The sequence below is a fragment of the Mercenaria mercenaria genome, chromosome 5 (genome assembly GCF_021730395.1).
Source record: "Mercenaria mercenaria strain notata chromosome 5, MADL_Memer_1, whole genome shotgun sequence".
Lineage (NCBI taxonomy): Eukaryota > Metazoa > Mollusca > Bivalvia > Venerida > Veneridae > Mercenaria > Mercenaria mercenaria.
This window is the reverse complement of record NC_069365.1, coordinates 7,213,113-7,231,742: the sequence shown is the minus strand read 5'-3', so window position 1 is coordinate 7,231,742 and position 18,630 is coordinate 7,213,113. Positions and strand designations below refer to the sequence as shown.

The 18,630-nt window shown below is 34.6% G+C and overlaps 1 protein-coding gene across 19 annotated transcripts in view; it reads left to right on the top strand.

Annotated features, from left to right (window-relative positions):
* LOC123556357 (uncharacterized) overlaps positions 1-18,630 on the top strand; it is a 148,609-nt gene that overhangs the window by 98,031 nt on the left and 31,948 nt on the right. For 16 of the 19 annotated variants that reach the window (XM_053542589.1, XM_053542588.1, XM_053542579.1 and 13 more), the window contains 5 exons: positions 2,226-2,347; positions 2,807-2,961; positions 15,892-15,943; positions 16,288-16,375; positions 16,791-17,613. In XM_053542589.1, coding sequence (XP_053398564.1) covers positions 2,226-2,347; positions 2,807-2,961; positions 15,892-15,943; positions 16,288-16,375; positions 16,791-17,613 — 1,240 coding nt within the window. Of the gene's footprint in view, positions 1-1,072; positions 1,127-2,225; positions 2,348-2,806; positions 2,962-15,891; positions 15,944-16,287; positions 16,376-16,790; positions 17,614-18,630 lie in introns of all 19 variants that reach the window. The other 3 variants (XM_053542582.1, XM_053542577.1, XM_053542575.1) reach the window with 2 other exon arrangements.

Here is an 18,630-nt window from a genome sequence, read left to right as displayed (position 1 = left end):
CCGTCGCCGATCGGCGACTTTGGCAGTCAGGTCTTAGTAGCCGTGTAGCGACGTTGGCGCCGAAAGAGTTAATCATGTTTTACAGAATCTCCATGTTGTCAGCCATTTAATCATGTTTTACAGAATCTCCATGTTGTACAGCCATTTAATCATGTTTTACAGAATCTCCATGTTGTCAGCCATTTAATCATGTTTACAGAAACACCATGTTGTACAGCCATTTAATCATGTTTTACAGAATATCCATGCTGTACAGCCATTGAAATCATAATGAACTGAATTTTAATGGCTGTGCAGCCATTGAGAATTTTTTTGTTTTCTTAGAAGTGATTATTATTATATATCATGAAATTTTCTATCGTGAAAGTTTGTATCATATGTAAACTTTGGGGGAGTGTTACTTGTTTTTGTGCCCATTTCTATAGGATTGAACTTCCATAGTTATATTTTTAAAAAATTCTTTGCTGTTGATATGATAGGGTATAAATATTAAAGGCATTGACCTCCAGATTTTGGCTAAAATATTGTATTTCTTTCAAATTAAAGTTTGGTCATAGTATGAACATTAGAATATGAGCTTTTGTTTCTAAACTATTTTAAAAATGTCAAATCAAGAAAAAAAGATGTCAGACTGTGCCGGGAATCGAACCTGGACTGCCACAGCAATAAAGAATATTCCTGCTGTCATTACCAATACTGTTATAGAGGATTTAGTGTTCAATGTGCATGAAACATAAATAGATATTTATAATTGAGGCAATTGACCTTGGGTAAAAGCATGACAAATGCTTTACGATTTTCATCATAAAAAGTAGTAAAAACAACTAATTCTCATGTGTTTCTGTAACATTATAGTCTGTCAGTAATTAAGTTTCAAAGCATTCTTAAGAAATACAGCATTAATTTCCAGATATCTAAAAAGATTTTGTTTTTTGTTTTCAATTGATCTAGAGGCCGGTGCCTTTAAAATTAAGTCCTACAGGATGTTCTCTGAAAGACTGCATTAGATACTATATAAAGCATATTTTATGACATTACTTTTGACAAAACAACATTTCACGTTTGTTTATAGTGTGACAGCAAGGAAGAGGAAAATTGTGTTTTTTGCACATTGATGGAGCAATTGGTAGCTGCCTGATTTCTTTATTTTACTGTTACGAAATTTTGTTTTAGATTGTTTTTATTGGTATCTTTTTAGTGTTTTGTATTTTTATCTGTCATTTGTATAGTTGTATTTATGTTGTTGCCTAAGGCTCTGGTTGGAATTTCAATCAATGCTGCATAAAGGGTGAAAATTGTGGCCCTTCTTGTTGAATTGTTTTCATGTGCAATAAAGATTCTAAACCTGTGAATGCCGAACAACTAGGTGACTGCTGTCAAGCATTTATATCAGACATTATCACATAAAGCCATTAGAAGAACTGTGTTTGTTAAAATTAATCACCAGTTGTTACATTTGTAAATTTCATTCAGAACTAAATCTCAGTTACGGTATTTGACATTTTCATATAGACCAGATCTATATGTACTGGGTGTTTAGGGAAACAGTATAACTAACCCTAGTTATTGAGGACAACTTTAAAAACTTTTGCCCACTGTCTGCTGACGTTGAGCAGCAGTTGTAAAGTTGTCCTTGCTGTCTTGAGAAATTGGTTTGGACTGTTCCCTCAATACGCATGAAGTAACTCGTCACCTCAACGCAACAAAGTCGTATCTCTATATAAATTTATAATAAGATACGACTTTGTTGCGTTGAGGTGACGAACTGTGTATGTAATTCATTTTGATTTTATTTGAAATTTTATGATATTTTTTCTGTTTTTCAAATTTCAATAAAGAAATTATATATTAAGTATAGTAGCTTTTAGATGAATAGTACTCTCTGGCAGCATCGCTGGAGCTCATTATAGTTAATTTAAATAGAATTTATGAAAATGAATCATAGATATATAAATAAGGCCCAAATCTCAGTTGACTGTATTCTTTCAGTTAAGGAGTTTAGTGCACAGTTCAATACACTAGTACTTTTCAGTTCTTAATTGTATTAGAGATTTGACAGCAGCTTACATCAGAATGGGACAACATTGTGAAGTGTAAGGTATTTTAGTAAAAAATATCTGTGTTTTTGCACATTTTAACAAGACAGTGCACTAAATGTGCTGTTGTGAAAACACAAAATAAAAAAAACTACCCTTACTTTCAAGTGGGTAATTATATTTTGACAGGAGTGTGACAAGAATGAGCGGGTATCTTCCCAGGCAGCCAGTAACACCATGACCCAGGTAGACGATCAAGACATGGATAGAATTATGAGCATACAGCATCTTCTGGGTAGCAGTGATTCCAGGTATGTTTCCGTGAGGTGTATCCAGTAAGCTCTGTAGGTAGAGCACAAGATAAACTGATGTTGCAAGTTTCATGTCCAGATGATTTGGAAGTTTTCTATGACCACTGGCAGAAGGCAGTTTGTCTAAGTCATTCATCTTTCACCTCTGATTAACATAGGGAAGTTTTATTTTATTTTTGGAGAAGAACTCGGTACTTGGTCCTGACATTGTATCCAAGTACATTGTACATTGGTTTGGTCAATTGACTGCTGATTGTTTTAACTTTATTTACTCCCTAATTTACTACTTTTTACTTCTGTTCGTACTCAAAGTTTCTTTTAAATTATCGAAAAAAGATTTTGCTATTTGAAAGGTTAAAGGTACCGTCAAACTGTTGAATGCAAGCTACACAGCAGATTGCCTGCTCTAAAGATTCACATATATATTTCTAGAGACAAAGAAATAACTATCTATTGCAGGTATGGTTCAATGGGATCGCTTTTCCTGGATGAAGATTTCCTGCGATCAATGAACTCGCGCTACTCTACTGCCACATCAATGAGTCACATGACCTCGCAGAGCAAAGAGTACTTGTCATTTGTTGCTCCAAAAACACCTAGACAATCTCCTATAGGTGAGTTAAAGTTTGGATAGATTTAGGTAACATGTACAGTCATAACAATACTAAAGAATACAGCTACAAAACCTGTGGAAGAATGATACCTTTTTTTCTCTAAGCATTTATTATCTGTTTATCTGTAACAAAGACCACTTTTCATTTCTTGAATGAAGTCTTTTAAGGCAGGATTGACTTTGACATATAAAGGTAAAGTTCATATATTGGTAAAGTATATGGTTTAAATGATTAGCAATTTTTACAGTTTAAACTGACTGATCTCCCTTGCTATAAGAAAATGCACACATGTGGTTTCAAAAATGCTTGAAGTCTTTGGTTAGACCATAGCTGCTGGTATGACATGATACATTCAAAATGAACAACATGCATTATAAGTATCATAGAGCAAGGATTTGAACACAGGTTGACATTGTGATATGATTTTCAAGAACGATTATGCTGAAAATGCAAATAATATATTAATATTTTACCACCCTGTATTATTGTTAGTAGTGTCAGATTAATTATGGTACCAAAACTGACTATAATCAAGCATACATTTTTGCTGTTAAAGTGTTTCCATGAAAGGCTAGAGAAGGGTAAATTAGGCAAAGAAAACCAGGAAAGGCTAGGAAAGGGTAAAAACAAAGGAAATCATGATAGGCTAGGAAGGGTAAAATAGCTAAGAATCCATAAAAGGCTTAGGAAGGGCTAGGGAAGGGTAAAAGGCTAAGGAAACCATGAAAGACTAGGGAAAGGTAAAAGGCAAGGGAAACCATGAAAGGTTAAAGGCTAGGGAAGGATAAAATAGCTAAGGAGAGCATAAAAGGCATGGGAATGGCTAAGTAAGGGTAAAAGGCTAAGGAAACTATAAAAAGCAAGGGAAACTATGAAAGGTTAGGAAAGGGTAAAAGACAAGGGAAATCATGCAAGACTAGGGAAGGGTAAAAGATAAGGGAAATCATGCAAGACTAGGGAAGGGTAAAAGGCATAGGAAACCATAAAAAAGGCTAGGGGAACCATGCAAGACCAGGGAAGTGTCATACCCAGAAATCTAAGCCAATTTGCTGGCTTATTGGTGAAATTGTCTCCCTTGAAAACAGGTTATCGGGTGTATTGATTAGCCATTATCGGTCAATTTATGCCTATTGAAATATAGAAGGAGAAAAACTTTAACACACCAAATGGCATCAAAAGCATCATCTGACAATATTTATTAAGTTATTGAAGTAATCTGCAATATTTGCACTTTCTTTCAATATAATTTTTAATAAAATGAAATATGATCTTCTTGCTTCCCTAAGCGTTTGAAATATGTAACTAATTTTGATCCCGAGTCCCATTGATTTCTGTAGGAAATGACAGATTTCAAGCTTTACATGGTCTTTTAGAATGATTTATTCTTATATTTATAATCATCTCACAACATTTATTAAGTTAGTGAAGTAAACTAGAAAAGTTAATCTTTCTTTCAATGAGTTTATTTTTAAATTATTTTTATGTCTTCTTGCTTCCCTAAACGTTTGAATATCACTAATTTTACCAATTTGGAAAATTTTGCCCGTCACAGTACACATGTACTGATGACACCGGATAAACTGAATTAGATAGACATGTACGTCAGTCTCATTCCGTGTTTAATGTCAGATTAAATAAAAAATAAAGTTATTTTAGATTACATGTTTAAATAAAAATATTCCATTTATTTAATACCATTTTCACAACTAGAATTATTTATTGCATTAAAACGTAACATAACATAAAGTTGATTAACATACAGAACTACATGTTCATATTTAAACTTGAATAGTGTACATGTAAATATAACAAGTCCATTGGGTCGGGTGTAAATTTCATGTTTCTTGTTTGTAAGTATTATAATATTGTCGTTAAAAAATTATTATCTTTTTGTAAAGATTATATATGTATGATAAAGTCAAATAACGTGTTTGACAATAAGTTAACCGAATGCTGGCATATTTCTGTTTATTACCGTTACTAATTGGATTAGTATCTGTTTGTCTGACATGCCCCGCGGCCTAAAGGGACAATTATTACGGCTCTTGCATGAACACTTTAAAGTTAAAATCTAAATTACGGATATGGAGTTATAGATTTTAATAATTTATCTTACTGTTCAAAATCCAAATTCACATTATTGTGAAGTAAAATGCATTTATAGGCCACGGATACATAATATTTAAAATCTTTTTTTAAATTGAAAAGACACATTTTCAAGGAGACCCCGAAATACACGAGTGTATATCAAAAAAGTATGAAGGGGATTTTGTAACATCCTGTCATTTTTCAGTGTAGGGGATTTTGATCAAGGGGATTTTGATTGTCTCCCGAAATACACATATATTTCGCCCTCATAAAAATATTTTAAAAATTTAAGGGACTATCCTCTAGATCGTTCGACAACAAGAAAAAATACTTTTATAGATATCTGGAAATAAATGCTATATTTCTTAAGAAGGCTTTAAAACTTAATTACTGACAAAGTTTAACTATATATAATATTACGGAAATACTTGAGAATTTGCTATTTTTTTACTTTATATGATGAAAATCGAAAAGCGATTGTAACGCTTTACTCAAGGTAAACTGTCTCGATTATAAAAGATATTTTGAAGTCATAATTCACTTATTCCGCTATAGCGCTATTGGTTTCGACGAAATATTTTAGACACAAAAACACATCTTCTAGTATTAACAAACTTCAATTTGAGAGAAAGATTAATTTTAGCCAAATCTGTAGGTCATTAAATACATATTTTAAAAATACGTTAAGTTATGGGAATTATATGCTTCCTGACAATTTTAAAAGAAATTCCAGATTATCATTGAAAATCACCAATTTGAAGAAATAAGAATGTTATGTATATCAAGTAATAAACATGTACGTTGATCTAATTCCGTCTTTGTCAAATTAGGTTAAAACTGTTATTTTAAATTACACGTTTGAATAAAAATATTTAAATTTCAAAAATTATTTTTAATTAATTAACTTTTAATTTATGATTCACATACATTTTGCCCTTAAAAGATATAATCAAAAGTTTAAATACATATCTAAAATGGGAATATCCTTCCCGGCTCTCAATTTTGAAACAAAAACCCGATTATCATTCAAAATCACCAATTTGAGGAATACACTGGAAATTGCCTCGGGCAAGGTATAAAATCCGCTTGTGTTAAAAGTTTCACAATGTTGTCGCAATACCCCTAATTAACAAAACCAGTGTAAGGTCAAGATAAGAGAGATTAACAAAAGTCGATACTCGCGTTAAGATGGTATAAAGGGAAACAACCAAATTTAACCGATCTGGCTTAATAATCAAGGGACAATACTCTCCAAAACACGGTCTCATTTCTGGACATGAGAAGGCTAGGGAAACCATGGAAGACTAGGGAAGGGTTTAAGACAAGGAAAACCATGAATGACTAGGGAAGGGTAAAAGGCAAGGGAAACCTTGGAAGACTAGGGAAGGGTAAAAGGCAAGGGAAACCATGGAAGACTAGGGAAGGGTAAAGGGCTGGGGAAATAATGAAAGGTTTGGGAAGGGTAAAAGGCAAGGGAAACCATCAAATACTAGGAAAGGCTATGGAAATAATGAAATGTTTGGGAAGGGTAAAAGGCTAGGGAAATCATGAAGAGTTTGGGAAGGATAAAGGGCTGTGGAAATCATGAAAGGCTTGGGAATGGTAAAAGGCAAGGGAAACCATGAAAGACTAGGGAAGGATATAAGACTAGGGAAGGATAAAAGGCTATGGAAATAATGAAAGGTTTGGAAAGGGTAAAAGGCTAGGGAAATCATGAAAGGCTGGGAAATGGTGAAAAGCTATGGAAACCATGAAAGGCTATGGAAGAGTAAAAGGCAAGGGAAGCCATGAAAGACTAGGGAAGGGTATAACTTTCATCTGAAAGCAAGGTAATTGATGATGTCATCACACATTTACCAAACATTTGAAAAATTGCTGAAATCAAAGATGCAAGCATCTGAAATACTTTGTAACGATCATTCCTTTGAATGGACTTCATTTCATTTTTATGTGGCCTTGCTGTATAAATAAATTGGAAAATACGGCAGCTGTTTATAGGGTAAAATCAATGACATTGTTAAAACTTTATTACTAATGGTTCCAATGTTACACTAACTGTGTCTTATTAATGTATCAATAATGAAATCCATATACAAGGTAAACATCAGTTCCCAATTCAGCTGCTCAATAATTTATATATAAAAAATGAAAAATGATCTAGTTCTCTGATATAGATTATTAGTCACCTTAATGCAAAAAGCTGATAAATTATGATTATGATAACAACAGGGTGTTAATTAAATTTGTTTCTCTCAGTAAAATGCATATAAGTTGAGATTAAGGACATATACAGTATATTGTACTCTAACAGAATTAGGGATTTAAACATTTGCGTAATGTCTTCTGAAATCTGTCTGATTGTGTTCTCTATATATATGGGATTATATGGCTGATTAGCCAGAGAGGAGATTAAAGTTTTATTACAAGATATTGTGTCTTGACCTCATACTAGGCACAAGTGCTGTAACTTTGATCTTTATGCATTATTCATAAGATTTGTGATGGATACTGGCTAAACTGTGCAGGTATTTCATTATTTATTTATGTTTGTTGAAATTTTAGAAGCTGCAGATATTATAATATTTGAGATACTTGGAAGAAATGTTTTTATAACATCTGGTTTGGCTATTTTGATTTTGTAAAATCTATGGAATAAATTGAGGAAAGAATTTAGAAAAATATATTAATATCACATAAAGGATGAGAGGTATTCATAAATAAGCTGTCCAGAATCGATATTAAAAAGTTTTATTTGTAATCACATACCATAATCATAATCAGTTAGCTACTGATCGGTTGTGCAACAAACAGGTTACTTACTTCTGTCTTCTTGCACTTAATTGTTAATCTTAAGTTTTAAACAAAGGAGCCGGTACTGTTTTTCACATCTTTAAAATGAGGTGGCCATGCATTGAAACCAGGACCTAACCCACCCACTCAAAGTGAATCATTGAGATGTTCAGACATTATAAGTTTAGTATATATTATATATATTTATTCTTTTATTTACGTCTCATCTGTATACATCATATACATAGAACATAGTCAATTTTTTAACAAATAAAAAGTATACAGTCGCTCTATACAGAGCTACAAGAGACAATGCATACTTAAAACCTATCAGTCAATTTAAAACTATTAACACAATGTTAATAAAACACCTAGAATTAAAATACGCATAAAATACAGAATAAAAAAAAAAAACAAGAGCTGCCAATGGACAGTGTGCTCGACTATTCTCAGTGCCTGATAGTATAATATAAGCTACGAGTAAAACTTTAACATGACAGTAAGCATATTCTAAGTCGAAAAGGGGCCATAGTTCAGTCAAAATATTTGATAGAGTTGCCTCCTCCTTTTTACCGACTGGGGTCATGATGGTTAATAAGTATGCAAAATATCAAAGCAATAACTCACTGGACTTTAAGAGTATTTGTGGTGGTACACAAACTTTAACATTACAATGAACATACTCTGTCGAAAAGGGGCCAAAATTTAGTCAAAATGCTTGAAAGAGATGCCTCATCCCTTTTTACAGACTGGGGTCATGATGATAAACAAGTATGCAAAATATCAAAGCGATCTCTCAATGGACTTTGAAAATATTTGGGGTGGTACGCTAACTTTAACATTTGTGTGATGCTCACGCTGATGCCGGGGCGAGTAGGACAGCTCCCCTATTCTTCGAATAGTCGAGCTAAAAAGAGACATTAAGCTATTTGTCTTATTCCAAAACCTTAGTATGTAAGTAACTATCAGAGTATTGTATGGGGTTGTTGTGATGTTGTTTATATCAAATCTTTTGAAGAGAAGTCAACTTTTCCAAAAACGTGTTAATTAATAATCTTAAATCCAATTTTTACCTGTACTGTTTTATTGGTTTGATTACAAATCCCTTTAAAACAATAAATTTCAGAAATGTTCAAATATAGCAAGCGTCTTCCAAAAAAGTTAGAGATAGTAATTTCAAGTATATTGTAATTTGTTCAATAAAACTCCCTTAAACTGACTTCCTGGGCTATAAACAAAAATATGGCGATCGGGGACAAACAAGTATCTGTTATAAGTGGGCGACATTTATATGAAATAAACATGACAGAGTTCAAGTAGTATACAATATTAACCCCAATTTGAATTTAGTTTTTGGAGTTTACAATATGGTAAGGGGGTTTGGCCGTGTCTGTTTTATCTTCAAGTATTTTGAGATGGTATAAGTGGAATATATACTTGTTCAAATATACAAATATGATTAATCTTTTTTAGGGTGCATGTACATGTTAAAACATACCTTCTCTTATGTACAATATTCAGTTTGACGTTTTATGATTTAAAGCTTTTAAGTATAAAACAGTTAGTTCAAACATTGTGCAAAAACTAGGAGATATTCACAACTTACAAACAGTTAATCTCACAGTGTATGTGTAATTTGGATTTATGATAGGTACACATTAAACAGTAAGTGAGAAAATTTACCCTAATTGTAAGTAACAATGTAAATATTTCAGTTTTATACCTATTTAATACTCTCTTTTAACAAGACATTGCAAAAACTTTATAGTTCATAAATGAAAAATATTTTATTATAAGAAGTTCTTCTTTATGACAAATTCTGTCCTTCTGTTACTTATTTTCTGGAAAAAAGTTGTCATCTGTTGGGTGCATGAGTACTATTGAGCAAGGTTTGGAAGACTCGACATTTTATGGTGTCATTCTCCTTGTAAAACAATTTAGAAAATATTGCATCAATCAAATACCATATTGCATTATTTCTGTTTAAAAAGAAAGGTAATATTTCATCTTTTTATGCTCCCACTTTGTGGGGGGGTGGGGGAGCATATAGATTTGCCCTTGTCCGTCCGCCAATCCCTCCGTCCATCCGTCCGAGAATGTTGTGTCGCGCCTAGCTCCAAAAGTATTTGACCTAGAATCACAAAACTTTACAGGAATGTTGGTTAGCATGTGTAGTTGTGCACCTGGGGTTTCGTGTCCGGATTCATTTAGGCATGTAGGAGTTATGGCCCCTGACTTAGTAAAAAATTGGTCATTTTAATGTTGTGTCGCACGTAGCTCCAAAAGTATTTGACCTAGAGTCACCAAAGTTTACAGGAATGTTGGTCAGCATGTGCAGGTGTCCTTTGTCATGTAATGGGGGCATCTGTTTCCCATGGACACATTTCTAGTTTGAATTTATATATCTATAAGGGGTGTTTTCTAGTTCTCAGTGTAAATGGAATGCTGGTATTACAGCTTTGATTGAAACATCAAATTGAAGGTTACAGTGTATCTGTCAAAATATCAGATAGGAAGTCCACCTTCAAGTTTCCAAGGAAATCAAAACATCACACATGTAATTTTCCATCCTGTGAATACATGGAAAAATACCAGTTATACTGAAGAGTTATTTCTGTTTATTACCATCAGATTTTTTCAGTATATAGAGTGTTTTTCATATTGAGTTTATAAAACCAGTTGAACAAAATAATAAAATGCGAGGTTTTGCATTTTATCAATTTTATTCAATAAGTTTAATAAATTCAATGTGGAAAGTCACAAATGTAATATTCTTTTTATCATATGTTAGTTTTTCCTGTCAAAACATCAACAGTTCTACTTTCTTTTACTATATAAACAAGTCAGTTTAACCAATGTCTCCTATACTATAAACAATGTCAACGTCAAAGCTTTATTACACTAGTGTATAAGTAATGGCTTTATTACACTCCAAACCCGCCCGCTTAGCTCAGTAGGTAAGAGTGTTGGTCTACGGATCGCGGGATCGTGAGTTTGATCCTCGGGCGGGGCGTATGTTCTCAGTGACTATTTGATAAATGACATTGTGTCTGAAATCATTAGTCTTCCACCTCTGATTCATGTGGGGAAGTTGGCAGTTACTTGCGGAGAACAGGTTTGTACTGGTACAGAATCCAGGAACACTGGTTAGGTTAACTGCCCGCTGTTACATGACTGAAATACTGTTGAAAAACGGTGTAAAACTCAAAAATTACACTCCGGCTACATCAAACATGTGATAAAGTGATAGCACTTTGTACATGCTGTCTTTTATGTAATGATGTCCCAACAGGGACCAGCTAATATGCTGTTTGCACAGATTTCGAATCTGATGTTATGATTTATAAAAAAAATATGCTGAACTTATCCGAACTCTATACTGATCAAGATAACATCTGTTACTTTTAAAAGCATGACTGTGAAAAAGTGTTATTCTGTGAAACATAATTTTGTATACAAGTATCCTGTCCGCATTCCATATAATATACACCCCTAACATGAATGTGACCTTTGTCAAGGTCAGAATATTCTGTTGTTCATTTAGCAAATATTGCCATCATTCTTGAGCTAAACTTGTAATACAACCAAATTTGGCAAGTGAATGAATGTCTGGATGTTTGAATGTGGTCTGTTTAACAACAGTATGTATGTAGGGTCTAAACAGCTTGGTCAGCTTTAATCCTGCGGAAGTTTTATCAAGTTTTGTTCAAATTTTGTCAAATATCTTTTTTTATAAAGTTTTATGTCAATAAATTAGCAGATGTTTTGATATAAGTCATTTATAGGTATTTTAACTAAATATTTTTTCAGTGAATTTCTATTATAACAATATCATCAACCAAAAAGTAAAAAATTTAAAAATGTTCTTGAAAGCAAAAACTTCAGAATACTGATGAGCAATCTTGGAATGGTTCAGCCATGTCTTGTCATGTCTTACAGTTTAATATCAGAACATTTAAATTGACTGCACATAAAGTTTGACAAGATTATGCTAAGATCATGTCTACTGTTTACAGAACACTTGAAGATAATACAAGTTCTACAATTATTGGCATTATGAATTGTAAAAATGAGTTTTGAATGAAAACTTATGTTAGCTAAGCAATCATATCAGTTATTCCTAATACAGGCAGCACCTGCTAGAGGACAATAGGGAGCCCATTAATAGCCCTGGAGTCACAAATATCCCACTTATTGCCTGGGATAAACTTCTGTTTATATAACATGCAAATAAACTTGGCCTATAAAGAAGCTAAATAACTTTCAGGAAAAAACCTGCCCCAAAAATGACAGACAGAAAAATACACAAAAATGCAGTTATTGATAAGTTTAAACAAAATAGACTTTGATCACATTCATCAGGTGTCCATTAAGGACATTTTGAACATTAAATTTTAGATTTCACAGTCAGGCCTTTCCGGTCAGCCTTTTTAGCTCATCTGAGCACAAAGTGCTCAAGGTGAGCTTTTGTGATCGCCCTGTGTCCGTTGTCCGTCGTCGGCGTCAACAATTTGACTGTTAACACTCTAGAGGTCACAATTTTGGCCCAATCTTAATGAAACTTGGTAAGAATGTTACCCTCAATAAAATCTTGGACGAGTTCGATATTGGGTCATCTGGGGTCAAAAACTAGGTCACCAGGTCAAATCATAGGAAAAGCTTGTTAAAACTCAAGAGGTCACATATTTGGCCCAATCTTAATGAAACTTTGTCAGAATGTTACCCTCAATAAAATCTTGGAAGAATTTGATATTGGGTCATGTAGGGTCAAAAACTAGGTCACCAGGTCAAATCAAAGGAAAAGCTTGTAACACTAGAGGTCACATATTTGGCCCAATCTTAATGAAACTTGGTCAGTATGTTACCCTCAATAAAATCTTGGATGAGTTTGATATTGGGTCATCTGGGGTCAAAAACTAGGTCACCAGGTCAAATCAAAGGTAAGGCTTGTTAACACTCTAGAGGTCACAATTTGGGCCCAATCTTAATAAAACTTGGTCAGAATGTTACCCTCAATAAAGTCTTGGACAAGTTTTATATTGGATCATCCGGGGTCAAAAACTAGGTCACCAGGTCAAATCAAAGGAAAAACTTGTTAACACTGTAGAGGCCACATTTACGACCATATCTTAATGAAACTTGGTCAGAACGTTAAGCTTGATTATCTATAGGTCAAGTTCAAATCTCGGTCAAGTGGGATCAAAAACTAGGTCACTAGGTCAGTTCAAAGAAAAAGTTTATTAACACTCTAGAGGTCACATTTATGACTGTATCTTCATGAAACTTAGTCAGAATGTTAATCTTGGTGATCTTTAGGTCAAGTTCGAATCTGGGTCATGTTGGGTCAAAAACTAGGCCACAGGTTCAAATCAAAGGAATAGCTATTTAACACTTTAGAGGCCATTATTTATGACCATATCTTAACGAAACTTGGTCAGAATGTTAATCTTGATGATCTTTAGGTCAATAGGTCAGGTGATGGCCCTCTTGTTTAAGAATTGTTTCAATTTATTATGAGGCGCAGTTTAGTAACTTATGTCTTTCTTGTCTGAAAACTACTTCCATGATTTTTGTTTAAGATTTTCATTTAGTTCATGCACTGTGAGGTAATATTTGGACTAAATGGTGACTTTTGCAATATAATTCATTTATTTTTATTAGCTCACCTGTCACAAAGTGACAAGGTGAGCTTTTGTGATCGCGCAGCGTTCGTCGTCCGTCCGTCAGTCCGTGCGTGCGTAAACTTTTGCTTGTGACCACTCTACAGGTCACATTTTTCATGGGGTCTTTATGAAAACTGGTCAGAATGTTCATCTTGATGATATCTAGGTCAAGTTCGAAACTGGGTCATGTGCGGTCAAAAACTAGGTCAGTAGGTCTGAAAATAGAAAAACCTTATGACCTCTCTAGAGGCCATATTTTTCACAAGATCTTCATGAAAATTAGTCAGAATGTTCATCTTGATGATATCTAGGTCAAGTTTGAAACTGGGTCACGTGCCATGAAAAACTAGGTCAGTAGGTCAGATAATAGAAAAACCTTGTGACCTCTCTAAAGGCCGTATATTTCATGGGATCTGTATGAAAGTTGGTCTGAATATTCATCTTGATGTTATTTAGGTCAAGTTTGAAACTGGGTCACGTGCCATCGAAAACTAGGTCAGGAGGTCTAAAAATAGAAAAACCTTGTGACCTCTCTAGAGGCCATATTTTTCATAGGATCTGTATGAAAGTTGGTCTGAATGCTCATCTTGATGATGTCTAGGTCAAGTTCGAAAGTGGGTCAGGTGCCATCAAAAACTAGGTCAGTAGGTCAAATAATAGAAAAACCTTGTGACCTCTCTAAAGGCCATATTTTTCATGGGATCTGTATGAAAGTTGGTCTGAATATTTATCTTGATGATATCTAGGTCAAGTTCGAAACAGGGTCATGTGCGGTCAAAAACTAGGTCAGTAGGTCTAAACATAGAAAAACCTTGTGACCTCTCTAGATGCCATACTTGTGAATGGATCTCCATAATAATTGGTCAGAATGTTCATCTTGATGATATCTAGATCAAGTTCGAAAGTGGGTCACGTGCCTTCAAAAAGTAGGTCAGTAGGTCAGATAATGAAAAAACGTTGTGACCTCTCTAGAGGCCATATTTTTCATGGGATCTGTTTGAAAGTTGGTCTGAATGTTTATCTTGATGATATATAGGTCAAGCTTGAAACTGGGTCAACTGCGATCAAAAACTAGGTCAGTAGGTCTTTAAATAGGAAAACCTTGTGACCTCTCTAGAGGCCATACCCTTGAATGGATCTTCATGAAAATTGGTCAGAATGTTTACCTTGATGATATCTAGGTCAAGTTTGAAACTGGGTCACGTGCCTTAAAAAACTAGGTCAGTAGGTCAAATAATAAAAAAACCTTGTGACCTCTCTAGAGGCCATACTTTTCATTGGATCTGTATGAAAGTTGGTCTAAATGTTCATCTTGATGATGTCTAGGTCAAGTTTGAAACTGGGTCAACTGCAATCAAAAACTAGGTCAGTAGGTCTAAAATTAAAACAAACTTTTGACCTATCTAGAGGCCATATTTTTCAATAGATCTTCATGAAAATTAGTGAGAATGTTCACCTTGATGATATCTAGGTAAAGTTCAAAACAGGGTCACGTACCTTCGAAAACTAGGTCAGTAGGCCAAATAATAGAAAAACCTTGTGACCTCTCTAGAGACCATATTTTTCAATGGATCTTCATGAAAATTGGTCAGAATTTTTATCTTGATATATCTAGGTCAAGTTCAAAACTGGGTCACATGAGCTCAAAAACTAGATCACTATGTCAAATAATAGAAAAAAACGACGTCATACTCAAAACTGGGTCATGTGGGAAGAGGTGAGCGATTCAGGACCATCATGGTCCTCTTGTTATGTATAGAATTATGAAAACTTTTATCATCTCAGACCAAAATATTATTACAGCCTCAGGTTCAGTTAGGTTTGGTGCTGTTTTTAAGTAATTAAGTGTATTACTACTGACATTTGGCACCTCAAAGTAAACCTGATTGTATTATGGGATTTTGCTTTGCTTTTTCTAGATTCTTATTTCACCACAATTTTCATTGCTCTAAATTCTACTGCTGTTGGCACTCATGTTTTTGTACTGCAGCATTCTGGGGAAATACTATAAATTGTCCATTGTCATGAACTGATATGCATTGTACAGGTTCCAAAACCCTGTGTTGCAATTTTACAAAATTATGCCCCTTTTTGGACTTTAATATTCATTCACTTGACAAGGCTGTTGAATAGTCGAGCGTTGCTGTCCTCTGACAGCTCTTGTTTTTTAAGCAATCTCTCCTCCAGGAGGCTCATTTGCATCCTAATTATGTTCCCCTTGATTCTCCTAAGCATGAAGAGACCTGTCTTACTTTCTTGTGTATATTATTTAATGTACAATTTGATGCAGGATATCTCCTGGAAGTAAAGCTCATACAAGGAAGTGTATGTGTGTACTGATTCTCAAAAATTATTTTGTTATATTGAGCATATCCTTTTAAATTTTCAGATGCTAGATCTTTGAGCAAACAAAGCATAAGGAAGCCTGATGTTATAAATCAGTAAGTATATATCATTACCATGGAAACAAACAAATGATACTAGGGAAGCAAGCAAATGTTAATACAAAAACAAGCAAATGTTACCATGGAAACAGGCAAATGTTACTGTGGAAACAAGCAAGACAGTGATAACTGTTTGATACACCTTCCTAACTAAGTTTTCCCATGAATCATGAAATCTTTTTAATTTTAAGAAAATATCATTGATATTGTACATCATTCTTGAGAATTCCATTGTATTTGTTCATATTGTTCATAACCAATGTTAGATTTTATAGATACTTAAATTTATGCACAGGATATTTGTAATGGAAATTGTATAATGTTTTTATTTTGTTTCCTAGGATACCAGAGGAGCTTAGTGATTTAGGAGAAGATCTACAGTACACAGACAGCACAGCTAATGTGCCACCATTGCAACTTGAGCAGGTTGTGAGTAACTTCATATTTATAAATAACATAAATTAGTGCATGTACATCTTTTTATGAAATGTCAGTGTGGAAAGTTTATAAGGAAAGGAAGACATGCTGGGAAATTCAAATATTTGATGGGTAGACTGCTATTGGTTAGTTTCAGATTTAATATCAGAATCAACCAATCACATGCTGGAGTTCTGAGACTGGTCTCTGGACACAGTTTCATAGCCTTAGGCCCTAGACCCAGTCTAGTAGAATTATGTTCAGCTTTATGAACCAGCTGAGGTGGCATATTACATATAAAATTGTTTAAGTTTCTGGAATAGTTTATTGTTTGAGAAAGGACTTATTTTACTACCTTCAAGTTATTGTAATATACAGTACAGATATACAAACAGGATACAAAGATTGTGAACTGTTTACATTTCAGGATAATGAAAACCTAAAACAGAAAGACCAGGTTTCTCCCCAAGGTAAAACATTACAACAGTCTCCTGTTGTAGATGGTGTGTTACCTGAACAAGAGGTGAAGGTCACTGAGGAAATTACCAGGTCAGAGGTCATACCTGAATCAGAGGACAAGGTCGGGGAACAGTTGACACCAGAGGGTGTTACTGAGGTCAAGGTCACAGAAATTCCAAAGAAGTCAGTAGACACAGCTAGAGAAATAGTTCATGTTGAGAGTGAAGATAAAGAAGGTGGTGTTCACATAGAGGTTACAGCAGTGCCTGCTATAGGCCGTCCACGTACCCCACCCAATGATACAGCTATAGAAGAATTAACTGAATCAGAAACCTGGCATTACCAACCCCAACCTGAGGAAGATGATACAGATACTGATGTTAATTTAAATGTTGAAACTGACCTTGTTAACAAAACACAATCCACTCAACAACATCATCACGCCCATCACAGACATGATCTTGCAAGTCGACAAAGTAGTTCGGCAAAGTCTATTGTAAAACCAGAAAATTACTGTTTCCATTGCGTACCAGACAATATGAGTAGCAAGGTTGGTCGCTCTGCAGGGCGTATGCCTGGAACAGTCCAAAGTCCTGCTGGTCAGGTTTTGAGAATGGCTCGGCGACAGAATGAATATTTCAAGAAGGCACCACCAGTGAGAACACCACCATCTATACCCAGTACACACCACTTGCATTCTGCGAAGTCACCCAGACACGGCCAACAGTACAGCACCGAGCTTGAACATCATGCACGAAAAGTAAAAAGTCCACGGCATTTTATGGAACAAGGTAGGTTTACTTTTATACATGACTAAACTTATCCTGTTATCCTTCACCATGTATCCAACACTTACATAGGGCATGATGGGAAAATAGTCATATAGCATTGATGAATAGCAAGATAACTCAAAATGCAAGTTGGCCATAGGTCTTTGGACAAGATGGAAATTAGTGAACATCTTTGGTATCATGAGATGACCTGTCATTGCAGGTTTTATAACTGGCTTACATTTTTGCAAAATCATGCCCATTTTTCACGTAAGCTGACTCCAAGTTTTACGTGTAAGCTGACTCAAGGTTTAACATGTAAGCTGACTCCAAGTTTACATGTGAGCCGACTCAAAAATTTGCATGTAAGCTGACTTAAGTTTTACATGTAAGCTGACTCAAAGTTTTACATGTATTCTGACTCCACAGGAACTATTGTACGGACATTTTTTAAAACTATTCACAAGTCTTTAGAATCATGTTAACCATTCTAAGCAAGTGTTCCATGGTTACAAATTTATGTCCGTTTTTAGCTCACCTGTCACATAGTGACAAGGTGAGCTTTTGTGATCACCCTTCGTCCGTCGTCTGTGCGTGCGTGCGTGCGTGCGTCAACAATTTCTTGTCTGCACGATAGTGGTTTCATTTATGATTTTATTTTAACCAAACTTGCACACAACTTGTATCACTATAAGATCTCGGTTCCTTTCTTGAATTGGCCAGATCCCATTATGGGTTCCAGAGTTATGGCCCTTGAAAGGGCCAAAATTAGCTATTTTGACCTTGTCTGCACAATAGCAGCTTTATTTATGATTTGATTTTTACCAAACTTGCTCACAACTTGTATCACCATAAGATCTTGGTTCCTTTCTTGAACTGGCCAGATTCCATTATGGGTTCCAGAATTATGGTCCCTGAAAGGGCCAGAATTAGCTATTTTGACCTTGTCTGCACAGTAGTAGCTTCATTTATGATTTGAATTTAATCGAACTTGCACAAAACTTGTGTCACCATAAGATCTTGGTCCTTTCTTGAACT